Raw genomic sequence first — 23,779 nt, forward strand, 5'->3', positions numbered from 1 at the left:
TGACTTGAACATATCAATGGCACTGTTGGACAATTCTTGCTGAGTGTTAAGATGATTTATGTAACAGACCGAAGGTTTCCACAGTAATGCATTATAGTCTCAAGCTATCAAGCCTTGTTCATGCAGAGACAAATGCAGCTGAAAAACACTTGCTTCTGAAGGTCCTCTGCTTAGAAATTAGAGATAAGGTCGATCCTATTAAAACTCCTGGAAATATCTGCAGACAAATATATTGCCCTAACTTTCAAATGTGCATAAGGTACATTGCTGTTTTTCTGCTTCTAATGAACTCATTGTTTTTACATTACTCTCGATTCATAAGTATTTCAGTTATGTAACAATGTGTTCAATAATAGAAGAGGAGACAGCCTGAAGCATCTATCTTTTAAAAACTGGCATCTTTCCACAGTTCAGATGTAGAAGCCTTGGTGCAAATGAAAATTAAGACACGCTCTACATAGTTGGCAGTACCATTCATTTCGTTTAAATTAAATATCTATAGGCGAATTCCCAACTTTTAAGGAACTGTTGCTAATACTAGATTCTGTTGAGTAAATGCATGGTTACTGATGCAACCGCCGAGCACAGGAATTAGACTTACTTAATGTATATTGTCATCGGTGCTGTCATATAATAACAGTTCTGCTCTTTCCAGAGGGATTTACGTTGGATGTTTGAAAGCTTGCTGCCTCTTGTGGTCAGCCTGTTTGAGCCACCCCCTTTGATTTCCCTTCCTTGATTACTTTTTAAAGTTCTATTAAAATTATTTTGAAACATAAGTAAGTTTTGCTGAAGCTACAGGCCACCATTTATTATTAATATGTGTGAGCTGTACTTATGAATTGTAATTGGATACAGGCAATGTAGCCTTCCCTAATGCTTTCAGTGGTAGATAACTGCTTTCATTAGAAATTCCAGATAAATGGCTTGTGTTGGAAGAAGTGGTGCTCCAAGAAAGCACAGGAATTGGGACAGGGTGATGACTGGCCTGGGAGTGGGAGTTCTTGCTGCAGGGAGAAGTTTTGGCCTTTTGCTAAAGTTCCCTTAAAATATTTTTGGGGGGAGGAGGTAACAATACAACATTCCAGGAGAACCCATTGCCAGCACTGAATTGGTTGCATCAAGGAGACCCCAGATGGTTCCTCAAGAAGGCTTTCCCAATGGCAAGGGGAGAAGTGTCAGGAAAGTAGGAGTGGGTGTTTAAAGCTTGTACATGCTATTGGCAGGACAAGCTCATGTCCCATTCTTCACTCCTTCACTCCAGGCACAGTTGCAACAGCCTTGATTCAGAGATATGCTGAGTTTGCTGCAAATGTATATGGACAGGGCTTTTGGTTTCTGATGTGCCAGTGTGCCAAGTCATTACAAGCATCTGAACCATGCTCCTGAATAAGACAAACTGGAGCACTGGCAAATCACTGTTGAAGTAACTTCCCTGAAGTTTTGTCTGTATTTGTTACCTGCACATATACTAGGTATGGAAATATCAAATTGTCTGAATATGTAAGGTGAATAGGGTACTCTGCAGATGCTTTCAAATATCTGTCTATCCCATTCGAATCCAGGCCTAGCTTTATTGAAATTGTACAATAGTTTGTGTCTTAACAAAAAATTTAAAAAAATTTAAAAATATAGGAAGTGCTACTGCTTGAATTATATGTTGTTTTGGGGTGTTATTATTGCCTTTGCTATTACAATTCTACTACTTTAAGAAGCTTATGTAAGTGTAGTGGACAGTGCTATTGTAGGTGATGTGGGATCAAATATACTCTGACTGGTTCACAAGCAACAACCATGGTGTGATTTTTTTACAATAGTTAATCAAAGAGCAAGTGTTAATTTAAAATGCTTAGCCCACATAATATATATCACATTATTATATACTTACACATGACACAGCTTGGATTGTGGAGTTTTATGCTGCTAGTGTCTTATACTTTCTTTTTAATAAGTGAAGCTAAATGTCCTACTAGCAGTTCAATTGCTTTCCCCATTTTTTGAATTATTACTAATTAAAGACTCATTTGAAATGCAACAGATCAAGTCTAACTAAAGTAAAACCTTTAGTGACGTGCAAAAAGGGGTGTACAAATAAGCAGATTTGCTGAATGCCTCCCATATTAATGGTCCAGGCACACCCAGCCTGTCAATATTTGGCTTAGGAATATTTGCTTTTAGTAGCAAATGTAAGTCTCACAGGACAGTGAGAGAGAGAGAAAACAGATGTTAACACTTCTTTGTACCTGCAAAATCATGGGAAAATAAGCTCTTTTGAGGCCATCAGTCTTTTGGGACAGTAGAAAAGACAGTCTTGAACATAAACGTCCTCTTTTCACAGCTCATGAATCCCTCCAGGTTGCTGTAGGCTACATAGATCCAAGCTCACCAGCTACCAAACCTAAGTGTACTTGTGTGGGGTAGTGCTGGTCCAGGAGAGCATTATGGATGTTGTCCCTTCTTCATTTCTGTTCCTCACTGCTTTGTTATTGTGGTATTAGACCTTAAGCTCACTTTAAACACCTTTCTCTTAATCATCAATTTTATATAATAGTAGCTAGCAAAGAGTTAGTGTATAAATTATCCCTAATACTTTAATTTAGTTTTGGAAAGTTTATACATTGTGGTTGAGTAAATGTGACATGTTCTCTTCGCCATGTTAAAGTCTCCTCCCCATTTAGTGAGGGTCTGTTTTTACTATCTTACCCTCTGGATATCTTTCCACTGATGGCTGCATCGTGGCTTTTAAAAGAGGGGACAATTGCAACTTACAAAGGGCAGTAGACTCACACCAGCTTCCCATTAAGGAGAGAGCAGCAGCAAGGGGAGAGCAAATTCCTGGGCCGGAGGTGAGAAACACAGCTGGAAAGCATGGGTAGAATCAAAGTCCACAAAAAAGTGTTGATAATACTGCTGTCAAACCTTTTTCTCTTCATGTTCTGTTGGTTTAATTCTTTAAGATTTTACTTTGGTCTTCATAGTCTAGCCTTCCTGTTCTATCTCATAGTAAGAAATATGGTATAAACCTTGTTGGGAAACAAGCAAAGCAATCAAAACCATGGCAGTGTGCATTGAAAACATGTAACACCATTTGCTCTTGGTCTGATTTAAGTTTATATATCCATGCTCGTACAGAGGAGAGTAACCTCAGGCATTGAGAGGACATTATTACTATGATGACTAATGAAAAACCCCTTTGTTTATAATTGGGCATTGATTCTTCCCTTGCCCTTCTGCATGAATTCATACACCATACTGTCCTCCATTTGGACACTCATATTGGGGAAAACATTTTCTTCCAATAGCTGCACTTTGGAATTCTGCCCTCATATGCATCCTTTCTGGTGATACATTTCAGAAGCAGAATGTATGTAAAACCTTGCATTTCCAGAATTGACAAAAGCAGCACTCAGGGCAGGGCTGCTGTGCTGCAGAGGGGCAGGAAGGGTGGAAGTAGTCTCTGTGTTATAAACCTCCTGACTGTGGGCATGGGATGTGTGAAGACATGCATTGAGACTTTGCAAAGGAGTCAGCTGTTCTCAGAAAAACAGAGCAGGCTTTCAGGCTGAACCACTGCAACTGATCCCTTTAACTCTTTATTTGGACCGTGTATCTAGCTATGCTCACCTTTTTCTTTTAAGAAATATGAGCATGTTCACCCCTATTCCCCAAATGAGCCTACTTGCTGTACAAAGAATGTAGATAAATAATAGCAATTATCCACCTTGGTGTATTACTCTGACTTTGCCTGTGGCTTTTCCTTGGATCAGATTGAGTTGGATGACTTAATGGCAGCGGACAACAAAAGACTATACAGTTGCTTTATGGAGTAACTCATTTAGATGACTGACAAAATGTATGTATCGTAGAGTTTATACGTTAAGAAAGAAAAACAATCAGAGTTTTTGAGACATCATAAATGTATTTTATAAATAAAAAATATGTTCTTATAGATTATGTACTATTTCTTATTTCTTTTTTTTTGTAGCAGAATAAATGCATGATACTCCCATAAGCATAAAAGCTGTATCTTTCTTCACTGTGTAATGCTTGATCTGAGTAGCAGGAAGTCTTATGAATCATTTTGTGCCAATGTTAATTTATTAAATTGCATTCCCTTTTCCACAATTCCCATGAAAAAGGTATTCAGCTAGGTGAACACTCTTGGAAAATTTTAATAGGACCCTTGAAATCTGTTTGAGTTCACCTTCTGTAAAAAAATTTTATTTGCAATGGAAGCTGTGAAAGTATCAGAGATTCTTATGCCTTAGAGGCAATTTTTCTTCCATACATAATGGTGAAGCTTCACTGCTATAATATATGAGTCTTTAAAATGTTCTCTTTGTTAAATTGTAGATTGTGCTTAGAAATATGTAAGTTGGGCTCTATTCATTTGTTTTGTCTGACTTTTATTATTATTATTGACCAGTGTTCATATGATTTTCATAGCACTTTCCATTTGTTTTTGGTTTTTTCCAGTCTTTTCCTGGCCCGAGTCTTGAAAGTGAAGACTTTAACATACCTCCTATAACTCCTCCATCATTGCCTGACCACTCCCTGGTGCACTTGAATGAGATAGAATCTGGGTACCACTCTCTGTGTCATCCCATGAACCACAATGGTCTCCTTCCATTCCACCCACAAAACATGGATCTACCTGAAATTACAGTTTCCAACATGCTTGGCCAAGACGGGACACTGCTTTCCAATTCCCTCTCCGTGGTAAGCATTTTCAATCTTTCCCTTTTGATCTGCTTTAAGTTGCAAAATTGTGGAAATATAGGCCTGTTCGAAATCCTGCAAGGGGGTCAGCTCCTGCACCACTGGAGTCTTGGAGTGAGCTGGCCTGACTCTGGGTGTTACATTGTGCTCCCTGTGTCAAATCCTGCCCCCACCAGAGGTGGTGGGGGATTTACAGGTGTGTTCCTCAAAGCCAGGATGTTACCCTCTGCCGCCTTGTGCGGAAGTGTTCCTGCTCTACAGGGATGTAAATAATGGCAAAAGGAGGCTCAAGGCTCTGACTTCTGCTGGAGCAGGGTTTGGATCCAGATGGCTGTTGTTCTGTGTTTGTCTGATGAGGCTCTTTCCATTCTCATTTGCATGTGCTGAGAGATGTACAAAAATTTAATATCTCCTTTCTTGTTTACCGCACGTTTGGAAAACAGCAAATGTTATTTCTGATTCTAGGCCAAATCTTATAGCCTTTTTACAGTTCCCAGTCCTTAGCCAGCCAGAATCCAATTGAAATGACTGGATGACTTGCTTATAAAGTCTGTCAGATAGTCATTATGGTCGTAATCTTGGGAAGCCTGATATTGTAAATCACTTCTTTGAATGTTAAATTGCTTGCAACAACTGCAGAGTGACTTTACATGTTACATTTTCAAATGGGCTCTACAAATTATTAGTATACTTCTTGCATAGCAGCTCCAGACAAGATTATTTCACACTGTTGTACAGTTCTAAACTGAAGAGTTAAAAATCCCATGGAAAATTATGGAACCTGGCATTGTGTGGGTTGCACTGCACCTAACGCACTCGATGGGCTAGATGAGTTGCCCAAGAGCTGCAGATCCTAACAGCTAAAGTTAAGAATGGGCTGTTCCTAGAGATAAAGGGTCTGGGCTTCTCACCAAAGGATCAGAGGCTTAGGGCTCTGTGTCCCTGCTGGGAGGTTCTGCACTCAGGGACTGAGGCTGTTGAGCCTTCCAGCTTGCTAGCTCCTGACCACATTATCAAAAAAAACATAGATCAATCCTGGGAACGAGTGAGCTGAGGCAACACATGGAGGTTTGGGGACTGAGGGATCTAGGCTCAGCTCCCTATTAGCCCCTCAAACTAACATCCCCAGAGCCAGGGTGGCTGGAAAACAGTTTAAACAAAAACCTGCCTTGTCACAGGGCTTCATTGCAACTTAATTAAAGTGAAGCTGCCTTGATTTTGAGGAGCTCTGCATTCCCTCTGAGGATGTCCAGCAAGCTTTACTGCATGGAGAAGTAGTCTTGACTTCTTATGTGCTGCTTAGTTGTTATTGATTTACTAGGATGTTGCGCACTTTGTTTTTGAGGTCAGAATCTGACCCCAGGGTTATGTTCAATAGTGGGAGGACTGAGCAAGAGGCAGATTTTCATACAGAAATATAACTATACTCCGTTGAAAGGTTCTGAGTTTTCCTTGCGTGTCTACAAAGCTGATGGCATGCATTAAAGAGCACGAGTGAAATCTTGTGTGAGGTTCTGAGAATCAGAGCTATGAAAGGACTTGAAAAATACAAGAAATGCTTGATAATCCAGTCCAGTCAAGACAGACAACATTTCATTGAATTGACCTCTTTTGAGCCATGGTTCTGGCTCAAAACTATGCATTCTTTTAAGCTGTGATGTTCGACATTAACCTCTTGCAATAAGCTCTAAAAAAAGGGCCTTGAGAATTTGTACATCATCACAGTGAATTATTGCATTGAGGGCAAATACAAAAAAGCTAAATAATATAACTAGGCAATTTTGCTATTGGGATTTAGTGAACATAAGAAAAAATGAAAATCAGATGTCAAGAAAATATGTGCTAAATTTTTGCAGTAATTTCTGGCAATTTGTTGAATAAATAAAGCATGATCCTTGAAGTATCATGGGCTAAGTTGACTGTTATCCCTAACACAAGAGGACCTCTTACCTAGCAATAGTTTTAACTCAAGCTGGCTTGTCTGTGAAAGGGATTAAGCTACATCTTATGTTAGTACAATTGGTAGCATGTTAACACCATGATTTTGTACAGTTCAAACACTATTTTTCAGCATCGTTCCTTTGATTTGAGTTTGATAACTTAAGAGAAATTAACTTGAGGGAAATAATTTGTTGACTCTTCAGTGAATTCAGTGACTTCTTCAGTGACTAGAACGACCCCATTGCCCTTTTGGCTTTCCATTGATGAAGAATGATTTTGTAGAGCTATCATTCTTAACTTACGTTTGAAGCTTTTCTTTATAATCCAGAACCTTCTACATTTTTTCTTCAATATGGCTCTTTTCTCATGCTATTACTCATCTCTAAGTTTCTTTTTTTACTATCTCTTCAAATTCTGATCCATTTAACATGTACTTGTCTATATCACTCTGATATTGCCTCATATAGAATGTAATGTATAAGTTTTTCCAATCTATCTAAACCCTTGGTGCCATGTAATTTCTGGTAAATCAAATACTACTTAGTGTATTTGGAAACCATGTGTCTCACTTCATTTTTCAGGGCACTAATGAGTATTTTTAGAAAAATTATTCTTAGAAATGAATCTGTTGGCTGTTCTCTATCCCTAATTAATTTTACATCTTCAGCAAATTTTACTTATGTTGGGACAAATTCAGCTGCAGTGCGATATGCCTCTGATCGAATTTGGTTGTTTTTTTCTTTACTTTCAGCATCCTTCTTTTTTGTCTGTTTTTAACACATATTGGTATTTTAGCAATAATACCTTCTTTTTTGCCTGTGCTGGAACTAGTGAGTGTTTTTCGGTTTGTGTTTTTATAGGCAAAGCATTAATTAATATTAGCCAAATGAGAGAAAGGAAAGTCAATGAGCTCAGAAATGAAGTTGGAAAACAGTTCATATACTGAGTATAGCGTTTTTCTTACATTTCAGCTACCAGGTGTTTTCAGACGAGGATTTCTGTGATTTTGGACAGATTGAAAATTGAGGATGTACCCCTCTTAAAACCCTTTCAAATCTTTCCCCCATTAGAAGTCCTGGTTTCATACTGTGCAGCACTCCCTCCAAGCTGCAGATGAAATCCCTTTGAGTAAGGATTGCAGGATTTGCCCCAAGCTCTGTAAGAATTCTCCTCTGTGGAAGTGCTTAAACACACACAATAAGAGCCCACTACCAGCTCAGTGAATTCGTATTAGGGATCAGCTTCTTACAGATTTTTTACACTGTGGGAATTCTTTCTGAAAAATTTTACAATGCTGGGAGATGAAAATTTCCCATTGCCATTGACTGTGTCTGATACTTAAATTTGGAATTAGCCTTCTTTGAAGTTTTTTTGATTGACTGGACTTTCTATTGCACCCCCACTACTTTACAAAGAAACCCAAGCAACAAACCCACTAAATTTTCTCCTTCTCATTATTCTGCTGTCAATTCATATTTTTGCTTCTGTGTTTGTGTATTATTTGTTTTCTGCTTAGGTGACATACAGACATATACACACATGCACATGCACACTAATTTATACCATGCTGTCACATACAGATTTCTATAGATGCTTATTATATCTGCATATCAGGCTTCAGAAGTCTACAGCACTTGTGCAGAATGTGAGGCACAGTGGGAGAAATACATCGTCCAGCACCAGCAAGGGAGCTCTCCAAAGTCCTCCTTCAAAATGGACATGATTTCTATTCCTGCTTCTTAACTGGAACCAGTTTGATGTAGATAGAGCTGTTTGTTCAATGAAAATGTATTTACAGTACTGTGAGTATGTTTGTTTCTATATAAATGGAATAAGGATCCCTGCCTGGTTTCTTACAGTTGAAGGTAGCCCTGTGTGGGTTTGGTTCAGTTCCAGCTGGGGCTTGACCTGTCATCCCTTCTCTGTTTGTATGAGTTTTCCTGAAATATCCCAAGGATATTTCCAAGGACTGCAAGAAATACCCTTCTAACATTTGCAAACAAATGCATGTGTATACCATCCCTAGGAGAATGTGTGTTTAACTGTAAAAATGCTTTTGGATGTGCTCTATAAAATGAGTTTTTCTGTGTGTTCAATTTATCAATAAAAGTATAGCCATTTCAGCTTCTTTAGTATATCCTATAGATGAAATCTTTATTTCCACAAGAAACCAGAGTTAAAAATCACGGTGTTTTCTACACAGTGGGGAAAAAAAGACCCTATTTTTGGAATGCTTTCATTTGTAATCTTGGGCTGATCCTTTTGAAAATGTGGCTCATGATGGTATAACAGAAAATTTACAAGAAAGTAATAAAAGATATTTCAGTTTCTTGAAATGCTTCAAATTTCTGGCTTTGAAGTTTAAAGTGGAAAGATGTTAAAAGACAATAAAATCAGGGATTTTATTTCCCAAATGCTCTACTTGTGCTGGCAACAAAAGCCAGCATAATGTATATACTTAGGTTTATTGTCATTTTTAGTATACAGTCAAGGCACACTTTGAATTCAAAGGCTACTGTACAACTGTTTTGACAACCACCACATCAGTAGGTAATGTGCAGGACATATGAAACTGAAGCAAAAATGTTTCTTTAGGTCTGTAGGGAGTGCAGTACATCAAGGAATTCAGATATATTAGAGCAGCATGAATTTCTAATATGTTGCTCTTATGGAAAAGACCACTGGCATATTGAATAATGCTGCTTTCAAAGCAGAGCAGAAAATGTGATTACAGACAATTTCATTGCTGTTTTTAAAATAAATATTTTCAAAATCTTGAGGTATTTTATTTCATGCAATGCATAAAATATGTAACAGTGGACTAGAGCTAAAGATCTTCTAGGACACGGAAGAGTAGATGATGTCAGCTATAATTATTCAGATGTGGAATAATAGAAGCATTAGTTTAAAATAAAATGCATGTCACAAAGGCCCGTGTCCTTATATAAAAAAAGGCAATAAAAAGCTGCTTTTTTTTTTTTGCACACTTTGACAGAAGAATAAAGGCAATGAATAATTATTTAACATTATGCCCCAATTTATCAAAGCCTGAACAATTACATTATACTTTCTCATGAATTGTATTTTTTGATATGCAACCCATGAGAGAGTAATATCTTAAACAAAATGTGGCACTGTATAACAGGGAAGAAACCAGACAGCTACTTTTCCTTTTCCTTTTTCATCTCAGATAGAATGAAGCTGATATTATTCACAGTACAGTTGCTAATAAATCCAATATAGGAGATTGTTGTTGTTGGACCTGGGACGTATTTAATAGGTTTTGCTTTACTAGTTCCATACATATTAGTTTAAATCCAGGATTTATGACTCGTCTTGAGGCTGACCTATACAGTTGATACACTTACTATATTTTTTTTTCACCTTTAAGTGTCAGTGCAGACTACTGAGTCAAACCAAAATGTTTTTATTTCTGATGAACAAGATAACAATACAAAAGATTTGTCTCTTCCAACTTAAGTGTTGAGATTTGAATCATGTTTGGATACTTTTTTCTAGTTTGTATTGCATGCCAGTGATAGCAGATACTTTCTGTCTCTGGTGAATACTTTGCATTTGTGCCTCATTACCAGGCTCTGGTCTTCAGTTTACATCAAAATTTACTGTTATGCTACACAGACCTGCTGCTACCCCAAATTTTATTGCAGTGAGTTATTGCCATCAGTACCACCAAATCATAAAGCTAAGGTCATGGAACATCTTGTGTTAAAGTTGTGGGGTTTTTTTTTTCCTCTTTAATAAGCAACTTTGTGTTCTTACAGGCTATCTTTCTTTTCCATAAAAAAACCCAAACAAACAAAAAAAACCAAACCCCAACCAAAAACAAAAATCAAAACTGCATTTTACAAGCTGGATTTTCTCACTGAAAAAAGCCTTGTTTGGGAAAAGGTTACAATAGTTAGTTTATTTTGTCAAACAGCCTAACCGTAGGGATACACAGCCAGATTGGCTGATGTCTGTCAGCAGAACTTTATTGTTTTCAGTAGAATTATGATGATTTATTCCATCAAGGGCTCCAGGACATCATGTTTATCTTTCCTTTCTTCTGATGCCTCCTCCACTCTTTTGTCATCAAAAAGACAATGGAAAAGATATGTAGAGGAGATGATTAAGATGTAATTTGATCAAGGTTTTATAAATACCTGCATATTGCATATCTGCTAGTAGAAGGCTCTTCACTGTGCTACAAAACATCTGATGTCTAGAAATTACAGCCATATAAAATCAGACTGGAAACAAAGCATGCATTTTTAACAGTGATAGATATTTGCCATTTAGCTAATGTACTCTGGGAGGTGATTGGTTCTCTGTACCTGAAGATTGAACTCAAATGGGGCATCTCTCAAAAACATTGCTCTATATGGGACCTGACTAATAGACCCCCCATTACAGTGGGGGGACCAGGACCTTCACATGGGTCCTGTTGTCTCTGGGGGTTCTCAACAGTAAACATTAGTCCATCCATACAAGGTAGGAATATTATTGCTGGTAGCACCTCAGCCAATAGCACCTCTACAGTTTTTCCCTCCCAAGAGAACATCAGCAGAGTGGAAGAAAGCACCCTGTGGGTGTAGGCTATTGAGGGACCCCACCTTCTACAGGTCATCTAGGCCAAGAATTGCTGTGAAACTATTTATGGCTAGAGTTTTTAATGAACTTAGCTTTTTTTCTAGTCTTAAAGTAGTATCTGGTGAAGTTATGCTTTATGTCTGTAAGTACTAAGAACTTACCTTAAAGACAGGACAAGTAAATAATTGTGCATACTGTAGGAAAATATTTGTACACAAATGACCAGAACTCTTTTTTAGCATAATTCCTGGTCTCATTTTTTAAATTGCCAATGAAGCTGTTGATTTACTGTCAGCTGGGAAATACAGCATTCTGCTTATTTGAGTGTGGTTGTCGAGACTCTGCATGGCTCACGTATTTCACAAATTCAGTAGGAAAACAACTTCAGCATAATTTCAAGAAGAAATAACAAGGTGGCTTATTTTATTTTCAAAAACAGCCTTCTACAGAAAAAGCTTTGGTGAACTTTTTTGACAGTGGTTACCCATTGTCTGATAGGAATTTATTTGCTACCTAAAAAAGTAAAAAAAAAAAAAGAAATAATTGTAGTTGTATTAATTACTGTTTCTTAGACTTTAACCAGATAGGCACAGGCTAAGACATGATGAATGTGGCTTGGAGAGAAAGTCTTCAGTTGCGGGTGGTAGATTATACAACACCTCACATGTGAAGTACTCACAGGAGTGATTAATGCATAAGCAGCATCATAGCTGCAAGTGTCAAACAAAACAGATAATAGAGTATGTAAATAGAGAAAACATAACTCTCAGAAAATGTCAGGAATTCAGGGGTTTCAGCAGCAGAGATTGTTGACTTTAATCTGCTGCTTTTAACATTGCATGTAGTTGTCGAGAGCAGCACGATAATGAAGTGTTTTTGAAGACTCAGGCTTTGGCAAAGAAATATCTTAGTGATCTTAAGTCCTGTAGATGGAATAGAAGTGAAATTGCTTTCTCAAAGACTGTGGCCATGCTTTTGTGAAGACAAAAAGGAAGGAGAAGTTCAAAGGGCAGATGAAAGGGAGTGTTTTGTGCATCAGGTGGAATGGCCTCTGCTTCCACCTGATTCATCATTTCAATGCAGGCATTTGCATTCCTTGAAACTCAAAAGCAGCTGAGAAGACTGCAGATCCTTCATGGATTTGTTCAGGAGTAGAAAGGTATCTTGTGTGGACAAAACAAGTCCCACTATGGTATGTGCTGTCTTAAGGTGCCATGTGTATGCTGGAAGTTCAGCCATGCCGCGTGGCTCTGCTGAAGGCTGGGACTCCAGCAACCCAGAGCTTCATGCTGGTGTCACCTGCTAGAACAGAATGTGAATTCTCCTCATCAAGTCTTGCATATGTAGAGTCATAGAGGTTTAGAAAAATTCTTTATTCATTGTGGGAGAAGAAACACATTCTTGGCTTTCCTGATTTTTCTGAGTTGAAGGAAATTAAATGGTCCAATAGTCTCACTGGTTTTTTTAATCTGTTTACAGAGCTTTAAGTATCATTGTTTGAGTTTACCAGCAACTTTTTGCAGCAGGAAGGGAAGGAAAAATTCTACTTGGTAGCGTTTTGAGATGTGGAGAAAGAATCAGAAGTAAAAAAATACCTAATTTCTTATTTTGATCCCTTTTTCTTTCACAAGGCAGTTAAGAAATGCTTCAAGTGCAAGAATGTCTACTCCTCCCTGGTCCTTTCAATAACATGAAGATCCATTTTAGACTGATGTTTGCTTCTCTGTTCCCTCCTTCCCCCTCTCCTTCGTTTATACAAGGTCCATACAGACGCACTATGTAAATGCCCTTTCTCATGTTGGGATTCCCTGGGAGAAGTGTGTAAATCCTTAACCTCCACTGCTAGTGTAATGCTGTACTTCAGCCACATGCATGCAACTCAGGATGTCTGCAGCCTCACTCACAGACCTTTGCACTGCACTTGCAGCACGTTGTACATGTTGTGGCCTCTGTACGTGGACAATAAAGACATGAATGTCCTTAATTCATTTTCTGTGCATATCGTGGATGGATGCAGTTACAAAAAAGGACTGAAAGTATATAGTGGCAGCAAGAAGCATTATGGAGTGAGGAACACCTCTAAGGCATGTGCATGCATATCTTTCAGCTACGAAACCACAAAAATGAAGTCTTTTCTTCTAAAGTCAAGTGAACAAAGGCATTACAGTTTATCTTACATATTATCAGGGTATACCCAACATTCCTATCTCAACCAACATGCAGGACAGAAAAGAGACAAAGGAGATGTTACAGGTAGTGACCTGGCACTTTGTGTGCCTGCCCTGCCCTGCAGCTGATGCAGACTTCAGTGCTCAGAGGTCATACATACATATACATATATGTAGATACAAATATATACATATGTATGAACATACATATGTGTGTGTGAGTATATATATGTATGTAAGTATGTATCACACTGTTAAACACTGAAGCCCTCTGCTGGAAAGGGAATATAAAAGACAGGCTGTAGCATCTGAAACATCCCACTTTTCCCCAAATAGTGGATCCACATTGTTAAACAGCATCTGAAACTAGAGGCAAATTATTAAAGTAGATGCAACTGATTTAATTAACATACTTCACATGGCTGCATCGTATAAATTTTTTACCAAATCCCTGGGTTATAAGTGAGGTTGTAGTGCCTGACAGTAACTTTAATAGTAGGAGTTTTTTTGCTAATTGAGTTAATGAAGCAAGTAGCCTAGTTGCTAAAGTCAGATGCAGCATACCTAATAGATAATAAGATGAAGCTCCTCCATATCCCATCTTCAAAATTCCACTTCCTGACTGTAGTGATATTGGGTTATAGGTGCTTTCATTTCATTCTTACAGAAATGATCTAAACTGAAAAAAAAATGAAAGTAGATGTTCTGGTCCTTTAGCAAAAAAAAAGCCCTGTGTATGGAGTATTTACAGGATCAGTCCCTTGATGAGAAAGCAGCACTTTTTTATTCGGAGATGGGACTTGCTTCTAATACACTTTTAAGATTACCTTCATTCACACATAAAGAATTTCAGAGATTAACTCAGTAACTAAGCTTCAGTTTCCTACACATGCCCTAATACTCAAGTGTGGGATCTTGGTTTAATGAATTTTATTACACTCCTCTTTCTTATGAAGTAGCATAAAAAGTGTTTAGTGCAATAAGCTTAGTGCTGATCTGGATATTAAGTGCAGCTTAAGTTGCCTGACAGAAGGTATAGAGTGTAAAATAACCACTGGCAAAACTTTAGAAGTTATTTTTTGTAAAAAAAAAACCCAAACCACAGCATTTAAAAAAATGATGCTAGTGGCACTGTTCTTCTGCAGCACCTTCACCTTTCTTGTGTCTCAAAGTGCTTTGCAGTTACTAATCCGCTAAGAAGGTAATGTACTCATAAAAGCACAAATAGGTATTTGCAATATCAGTCCCTCCTATCTGCCAAGATGCTGTATTGTAGGATAGAAAAACATTTACATTATTAAGAAGCCAGTAAAATATAATTCACAAAGACAGATGAGTCCCAAGCTGAAAAAGGCTGAAAGAAACAGATCTTAAAGGAAGAGGAAGAAGATGATTGTACATAGGGGGACCCATAATAATGAAAGTATTACCAGGAACTGATTTCACATCTGATGGTCAGTAATGTGAAGGTGGGCAGCAATGTGGTGAGAGCCAGCTTTCAATATTAGAACTAGCAGATGTCCTCAAATGTAATAAAGGCAGGAATTAACTGCCATGTGTTACACATCGAATATAAAGCTATTACAGCGACTGCGTATAATGATAGCTGAGACATTTGAGCTCTCATGCAACTTGGAAGTGATACTGCAACCTTATTTAAGATCCATGGAAAAATGCAAGGGTCGTTTTGCCTGTCCTTGAAACGCAGTCAGTGCTAGGGAGAAGTGAAGTATCTATTTAACCACAGAGTGTGGTGCTTCAATGCCCCAGAATCCCAGGCCCAGGCCTTAGGGGCTGGTTCCATAGCACACATGTTTCTTCTCACTTGTCATCAGTTTTCCTGAATGCAGGGAGGGGAAAATTCACAATAGGAAAGTTCTCTGCCCTGGGGCTGGCCTGTGTAATTTTAATTGTTGTTACTGTCTCTGAACTACATTTTAGGAGCTCTGTGACTGACTGAAAACCTCAGTGGGATTTTCAGAAATATTCTGGCCTAATGTTGATCCTGTCCAACTCTAGCAGAGGCTTTCCCAGAGTTTCAGCAGAAACACAGATAGTCCTATAATAGCTGCTTTCATTTGTTCATAAATCACGAGAATTTAGATTATATCAGATTAAGGGTGTGTCACCAAAATTGTTTGTCAATAATGATCCACACTCTGCCAGCATAATTCTGAAATGGTTTTCTTTGTAACATTTGGAAAACTAGTGTAAATTGTAACAAGACTGAAGAGAAGAAATATAATCAAATGTGCTGCTTTAAAATAATTGTTATTGTTTTGATTATTATATAATTAAAGACAGTATAGCAAAGCTGTGCTACAGGGAACAGTTGCTTAAGTAACCTGACCTCTTGGATCCTGGCTCAGTGCTGCCTTAATGTTGTGTTAGTTACCAAATTACAGAAAGTGGTCCAGAGGGAACCTTAATGTCCCTCCCTTAATGTAGTTCAAGGGAGGATTTTAAAAGGTCATCTCCCTGAAAGCAGGATATTCCATAGCTTGTCATTTCTGACACATGTTTGTCTAACTTGTTTTTTAGAGAAATCATCTAGACTTCTCAGACAAGCTCTGGGTATAGGTCCTCACCCTTAAAAATTTCACCACTGTGTACATAAAACCCAGCAGGCAGTGGAGGTTGATGAAGACCATTTAAATTTTTCAACTGTCTTTTTTTTCCAAGGTGTGCTTATATATTTATATTTATTAAATGTATATTTGTCTAAGAATGTATGATAGGTAATAGATGTTGATGGAACAGCTAGGAAATAAATAATCAAGAGGATGTGTATTAACTCAGACTGTTTTGGTTCATAGCTGACTTGACCATTTAAGAAACAGTAGAAAAATAATCAGCTTTTCCCAAATCTTATTAGCATGTAATCATGATCCAGACTGTATTAGCCCATAAACTACCCTGAGAAAAATAACTCTTCTTGAAGGTTCAGCTATAGTGTGTTATTTTATGAAATTGTTTATGTGCATATTTTAAATATTATATTTATTTATCATCATCCATTACTTAGAAAGTTAGGCCGAAGGAATAGATGTTTATGATACTTAAGGAATGTCACTGCAAGTAATGGGATAAAAATAAGCAGCAGGTGAATGTTGAGAAATATACTCTTGTAGTGGCATCCGAATAGTGTGCCAGGTAGTGTTAAAGCACTGGAACATGTATGTATGGGAAAATCCTGCACCGTCTGGGAGATGGGCTGGATGATTTAATAGACCTTTCTCTGAGATGTAATTTCTGTAACTGGTTGATACATACACTAGTGTTCAGACATTTGGACTCATTTCTTGTTTGTCTGGCAAATTGTTTCTTGTGAAAGGTTATAAATTACAATAAATAGACTTTGTAGAAGATGAGCTACATGATATACTTGGAAAGAGTTTCTCAGCTGATATTCAAGACATTAATGGCAAAGCAGAAAAAGCCAATAGAGTCCTAATCCCATGGCTTTGCTTGAGTGCAGTGCTAGGAAGGTGCACTGCCATAAATAATATTTACATTGAATAAGTCTTCTGTATTCTGACAACAACTTAAGATAGAAAATATAAAATAGAGAAATGAATGTTACTTGCTTAGAAGAAGTTTCTCCTTCTGATTTTGCAAAAAAAATTCACTTATAGGGAGGGAAGGATGGGGAAAGAAAGGAAAGCAAGCATTTATAAAAATGTTGATGCAGTTATAATTAGATCCATTTTAGAACCAAAAGTTTTATGCAGAAACTGACAGAAGGATACACAATAATTATAGTTTGCTGACAAGCTGAATAGAGTTTCCTTTTTTTATCTTATGGTTTTAGGAAACCAAACTGTAAATAAATACGCAGTTTGACAGATTGTAATTGCAATCAGCAAGGCGTCTTTTCATTTAATCAGATAGTGTTATTAAAATGGGGTTACAATTAAACATTTTGTAGTGTGACGTGGAACTCTATTAAAATTCTCCAGCAAACAGTAATTTGCATTTGATGCTTCTGCAACCCATTTCCATTTGCAGAAACATTATTGGTTGTGACCTTCCAGTGGTTAGGTCTCAGTTTGCTGTTCAATTCCTACTTTGATACGTGATATTAAGTATCCTCTTTTTCTACTTCACAATGAAGCTTAAGACATTAATTTTACATTCTTTAATTACATCGGTTTTTACCCTGTTAAAACTGCATGACATTGGCCCAAGCAGGTTAGCAACAGAGGAAATGTGGAATTGCATAAGCATAAATTTTCTTAGCTTTAGGAATAGTAGCTTTGATCAACTGTAAACATGCATCTGGTTGGCCATTAAATGTTTCAAGGGAAAGTAATACTGCTTTTGAAAGATATAAGTAGCATTCATCATATTGTTGCACCTCAGGCATTATTGCGATTTGAGATGACACAAAGCCTTAAGTTTCCCCCTATATTTCTGTAGATCTGATCGAGTGATTCCAAGAGATGTAACAAAATGTTTTTCAGCAAGTGCTCAAGCATGGCCACGATGATTCCACCTCTGTTACTCCCATGTGGATGTCTGCTATTTGTTCCCATGGTTTTGATAAACTAGGTAGGAGAATATGAAGTCAGAAGTGGTTCAGTATTCTGACTTCTAAGAGTTTTTCAGGCTGTAGAGATCCCTACTTTCTGGGATCACCATCCTCTGCACAGTAGAAAAGAACAAGGAGAATCATTAGGAGGAACTATTTTTGAGCCATTCCTCAGTTATATTCCACTAATGAAACTGTGCATAGCAAGTGTTTGGGGTGAAGGGAGTGAGTGACTTACATTAGCAAAGGGTGAAAGTCTATGAAAATCAGACAGTGAAGCTGCTGCTGCTTTTACTTCAGAGGACGCTTCTAGAGGAAACATCAGTGGTTTGAGGAAAGGCAACATTTTCCTTCCTGAAAAATAATCAGGCAGTGGTAACAAAACACAAATTCTTGGTTCTTGTCACTAGTAGTAGACAAAGGAAAGAATGAGGAAGGAAGGAGAGGAAAAAAAAGGGTAAGAAAAGTCAAGTATACTTTCTTTTTGTGGAAAATGAAGTCATATGGATACTTGAGCAGAAAAATGGAAAGAAACAATTTTGTTTGACATATTATGCATTTATTTTAACTTTGCATAATCCTTGGTTTGGATCCTCTTAACTCTTTCCTACTTTTCCTGTTACTTCTGTGTGTTGTTTCCCCTTACACTATTAAAAAAGTAAAATCAATGTAGAGTAGATTGATGCAAAGTCTGTAACTCCATACCACACCATCAGTTTCTTCTCTTCATTTGTGTGCATATATGCAACATCTTCCCCTGATTTTTCCTCCAGATCACTTTCCTGAGGAACAACTTTCAGAGTTTCTCAGAGATAGGGTTCCCCCACCTTCGTGCCAAATAATTAAAAAGTTGTATTGCCAAAATAATAAAAAAATCAGTAGTCATGTAAAAGTATAGCAGAGTAGCAAAATAAATCTTAAATTGTGCCTCAACTACAATTGATAGGATAAGCAAAAGGTTTGACTTTGCCCTTTCCAACATCAAAACAAACAGGGCTATAAGAGCCCTCTGACCAGTCCTCTCTGCACAACACAGCATTACTGCTCATGCAGCTTCAAGATGAGTTTGCGGTCACTAGCCTCTGGTAGAGAATGCTGTAAATGGTTGAGGAAGAGAACTTAAAATATTGCTTGTCACTGAGTGTTTTCAATGATACGTAAAGTGAAAACTGACATTAAAAGGTACATAGGAAAAAAAAGCAACCAGTTTCTCTCCAGGGCCAATTACATTGTTTCTAAAATAAATGAAACACCTACCTGAATCTAATGTTCAAAACAAGGAAAAAACAATGCACATCTGACCTGCATATAGTGGCTTTTTTTTTAAGAGCATATAGCATGGTATATACAGGTGTGAAAAAGAAGATAATCAGGATAAGAAATGGAGGTTGAACCCAGAGAAACAGATCCATCATATAGGGTTTTGTAGTGCTATCCATCATTGACAGTGTCTATGCTCTCTATCTCACCTTATAATGTCTTTACTATTTAGTTGCAAAATACAGATCTAATTGTGAAATTGTATTCATGCTAGGGCCCCCTTGGCTGGTTTAAGTATTTCTCAAGAGGAGAAAAGGCCTGAAACAATGAAGTGGCAAATGTACGTAATATTGGACATTTGCATTCAACTGAAACCTGAGGTTTGTTTCAATAATACGGAGGGAGGTGCCTGATCTAGCACACGTGTATCTGTCTTTGAATGTCATGTGTTTTAAAAAGATGGAAGTTGCACAGGATACATGGTTTCTTCGTTGCGGTTTTTGCATTTTCAATTGTGTACCGTATATTCACATACCACTGTGCATTACGATCAAGCCTGTTTGATTACTTTCAATTTATTCCATAGGATTTTGTCATTCTTGCTGAAAATTTCTAGACACTTTACTCCAGACTCACTTTTTTTCCTCCTCAGATTTATTTACTACCTTTAGAAGTAGAAAAGTCCAATTTCAATCATGTTAGAAATAGCTCATTTTAGACAAGTACGTGCTGCTCTGCTTACAAAACATATATGAGTGGAATATGCAATTACCACAACTCAGTTTCCTGCCAGAGAAACATTTCAGCATTATAGCATTACAGAAATAGAATGACATGCATAATGAAAGATTTCAAGATTCACCCAAGGCATTTATTCTCTTCACCTTAATGTTCTCAGCAGTAGCAGACTATCCATTAAAAGGTACGATGAATTATGGTTGCTTAGCAACCACGGGGAGCTTGTAACAGCACCAAAGAATGAAATGGCTGGTTGATAAAATGAATTTTCTCTGAGCATTAGCCTGTTGAAACTGCCTTTTCTTGTGGAACATAAAGTGCATTTATTTGTCTCATGCATTTTTTATTAGAAAATTATTTGAGTTCCAGGGACTTGAATCGTTTTGCTACAGGAGATATTTGATTTTAATGTGTTGTACTAAAATAAGTAATAAAAGACATTTTCTTCAAAGTAAAGACACCAAGCAAACCTAGGTAGCTCCTTTTGAAGTTGGGAATAAAATCTTATATAAGGTATGTCATTACTCGTTTCTAATTAAGAGTGACATTAGCTAGGACTTAAACTTCAATTCTACCTTTGAAGGAAAGTTTGAGACAGTTAGCCAATATACAGTGAATAAAAGGAGAGGTTTGGAATTGATCTCATGGATTCATCATGAGTGAAACAAGTTTTCCTTCTCTCTTCCCAGATGGTATGGTAGCTGTGTGTCAGAGAAGGTCAGAAGTGGTTGCACATTCATACCTAGCATTCACTACTTGTTTCTGTGCTAAAAATGTGTTCATCGTAGGTTTCCATCCAACGATGAGGAGACGTTTCATTTTCCACTGAGACTCTCCAGACATTCGATCGCAACCAGAGCTGAATGAGTATTTTTGGCAGAAAACGTTTTCTTGGAAAATATCAGAACAGTGAGACCAGAGCTGAGGCTAGGGGAATATATCAGTTGTGATTAATCTTTTATTGCCAGTATTTTCTGAGAATTGGGTCTGTATGGTCAGGGCATGAGACAAAGGGATATCAAAGAGAGTGAGAGACCTCCCCACTCTAGAATGTCCAGAACATCCATCTGGATCTAGGAGACCAAATCTTAGGCTTCTACACCACATTATTTAGGCCAAGAACAAATTTTTTGTTTTGTAGCCCATAAGAATGCCCAAATCAATAGTTATTGTTAGTTAATATTCTTTTAATCTTTCTTGTGATACTCAAGACAGTGTCATAATTGCTCTTATACAATTTAATAATCTTTTAAAAGGCTTCAGACCTTACTTTGCTGTTGAAAATAGTTCTGTTGACTCCCATGTGAACACCTGGGTGAGAATTGACTTGAGCCCTGTTGCTGCATGGTGAATCAGTAGATCGTGATCTGCCGAGAGTGCCCTGTGTGAGTCCTGTGTGCAACCTGGAGGCACTGTTGACTTTTCTGGCAACCCGAACGAGGTACTGTGGGTGCAGTTTGCATGAGGAGCTCCAGGGGCAGCTGAGAGGAATGCCTGGGAAGCCAGGCGTGTGGGCAAAGTCCTTCTTGTCCTAGAATTTTGTCTGAAAGTCTGGACTGAAACTAGAGTAAGAAAGCAAATCTGAAAATCAGGATGAGATAAGATGACTCATTTATGTTCTACCTACCCATCAGGAAAGAATCAGAGTGAGACAGCTTTGAAAAACTGAAGGGACTTGCAGTGAGCTGCCTTGTCATGGAAGTGTTTAACCTGTGTTTTGGTCTCCAGATGGATTCTGGTGATGCTGCTGGGAGCACTGCTATCAACTGCTCTTGGTAAAGGACAAAACTATTGCACTTAACATGATAGCAAATGTTGTCAGCCTAACAGAAAACAGATTTTAGTTAAGTGACAACATGGCAACATTTTTTACAGAGCGTTTTTTACTGCAAATGAAATGCCCTGGGAAATACATAACTAAAGGTAATGATGACCTTTTCGGTCTAAAATATAATTCTGCTCAAGTGAAAATAAAAGGAAACTCATATTAAGTGGTAAGATCTTGCCTCTTTAAAGAATGTGCTAATAATCAAACATTAAAAGTGAAACTCAGGCCATCTACAAAGGTGCAAATTAAAATTCCAGAGAGAGAGCTTGACTGATTTGTTTAACAAAGAGTTTAATACAGCAGAATCCCACTTGAACATAAAACTATTACATTCACAATAATCCTGTCTAGCTGTTGGGAGATCCAAATTAAAACTCTCACTGATATTTGCTTAAATCTCATAAAATGCACAGAATTAAAGCATATTGAAGTTGTGTATTTACTGTGATCTTACTGTCTAATAGGTTTTTAACAATTTAAAATGATGACTGAAAATATGTATTTTCCCCTCAGATGATTCAAGTAGTGTATATTTTATTCCCATATTCTAATTTAATATCCACTTGTTTATTAACTTACTAGTGTCAACATGACAAGGCTGTATTGAATGCAGACTAAATGTTCCATTTAAACAGATAATTTATTTTCTTATTAGTATTAAGGTGTTATGAGGAGATTATTCAGTTGAAGCTAGTGGATTAATAATGCTACTTCTCAAGGAGATATTTTCCTGCTCATTTACTGCGTTCCATTGTTTCCATTCATACCTATAGAAGAACAGATGTTTGTTCTTTTCCACTTGTGATTCCAATGATTTAGTAGGAATATTACTTACTGTGTTCTGTTCCACTATTTAGTATCCTCTGGAGGATTTTATTTATGGATTTTTTGTATGAAAATCTCAAAATTGTACAAACGCATGAAATTCGTAGCAGTTTAGGAAAGGAATTGCAGTCCTACAGAACTTCTGAAATGACTGGCAAGTATTACAAAATTAGGATTTGTGACCTCTTTTCTCCAGACCAGCTGCAGTGACATATTCAAGCCTTTTAGACTGGGTGGACAAATAGTGGTTTTAAATTTGTTCTGTCGGTAAGATTCTTCACATTTTACTTAGGACACATTGCAGATGTTGACTTCAAAAAACAGAATAAATTGAGGATGATAAAGTAAGGTAAAATTGTGATAAATTAATAACCTCAGATAGCCACTACTTCTGCCAGGTTTTGAAATTATGTTAAAAATAATCTTGGCATTCATGGTGCAATCTTTCTTTTATGAGACTGATCTAATAAAACAAGAATGTGCACACACCCACCTAAGAAGTAATCATTATTCATGCTTTGTAGAAAAACGTAGAGTTCCAGGTCTGCAATTCTTGCTCACAGCTACATTATATAAGGAATTAGATTAGTGTAATTTATGAAAATGTACAGTTGTGCCAGCTGGAGAACATAGAGTCAATCCTGTCTGATGTTGCACATCAGCAAAAATTATTGAACAAGGAACTAACCACTGTTGCAAAGCTCCAGTTGCTATAAAGCAATGAGCAAAATTAAAGCAGTAGGGAAGGCTTATCTTATGAAATGCCCAGACATAAATAGCACCAAAAAAGGACTCAAAGTATACATTTGTGTGTGAATATAGCAGTAACCACAAAACTGTTGCAGTGCTCTGACTGTGGCCCTCTTCCAAAAGAACCTATTATATCAGAGCAACATGCCTAATGCATTTTTTGCATTAATATAATAAAAACGGGGTGTGATTTGGCCAAATGCACTGACATAACCACTGCATACATTTATGTGAATCTGTCAAATGTGAAGCATGTTGCATAAGAGCACTCTATTTCTTACAGCTGCCTGAATAAATAATGTACATAAGCCTCCTCAGAAACAAAGTCAATAACAAGCTGCCTGGTTACATGCACTTTTGTATGACTTCTGGTTAACTCAAAAGCCCCAAATATGATATACAGAGCTCTGGAAGCTGATGGGGGTTTGA

At 37.4% G+C, this 23,779-nt stretch overlaps 1 protein-coding gene across 2 annotated transcripts in view; it reads left to right on the forward strand.

Annotated features, from left to right (window-relative positions):
• TOX (thymocyte selection-associated high mobility group box) overlaps positions 1-23,779 on the forward strand; it is a 110,317-nt gene that overhangs the window by 11,554 nt on the left and 74,984 nt on the right. Inside the window, exon 2 of one of the 2 annotated variants that reach the window (XM_009069470.1) lies at positions 4,477-4,719. In XM_009069470.1, the coding sequence (XP_009067718.1) occupies positions 4,477-4,719 (243 nt within the window). Of the gene's footprint in view, positions 1-4,472; positions 4,720-23,779 lie in introns of both variants that reach the window. The other variant, XM_009069471.1, reaches the window with a different exon arrangement.

Source organism: Acanthisitta chloris, unplaced genomic scaffold (genome assembly GCF_000695815.1).
Source record: "Acanthisitta chloris isolate BGI_N310 unplaced genomic scaffold, ASM69581v1 scaffold1582, whole genome shotgun sequence".
NCBI lineage: Eukaryota > Metazoa > Chordata > Aves > Passeriformes > Acanthisittidae > Acanthisitta > Acanthisitta chloris.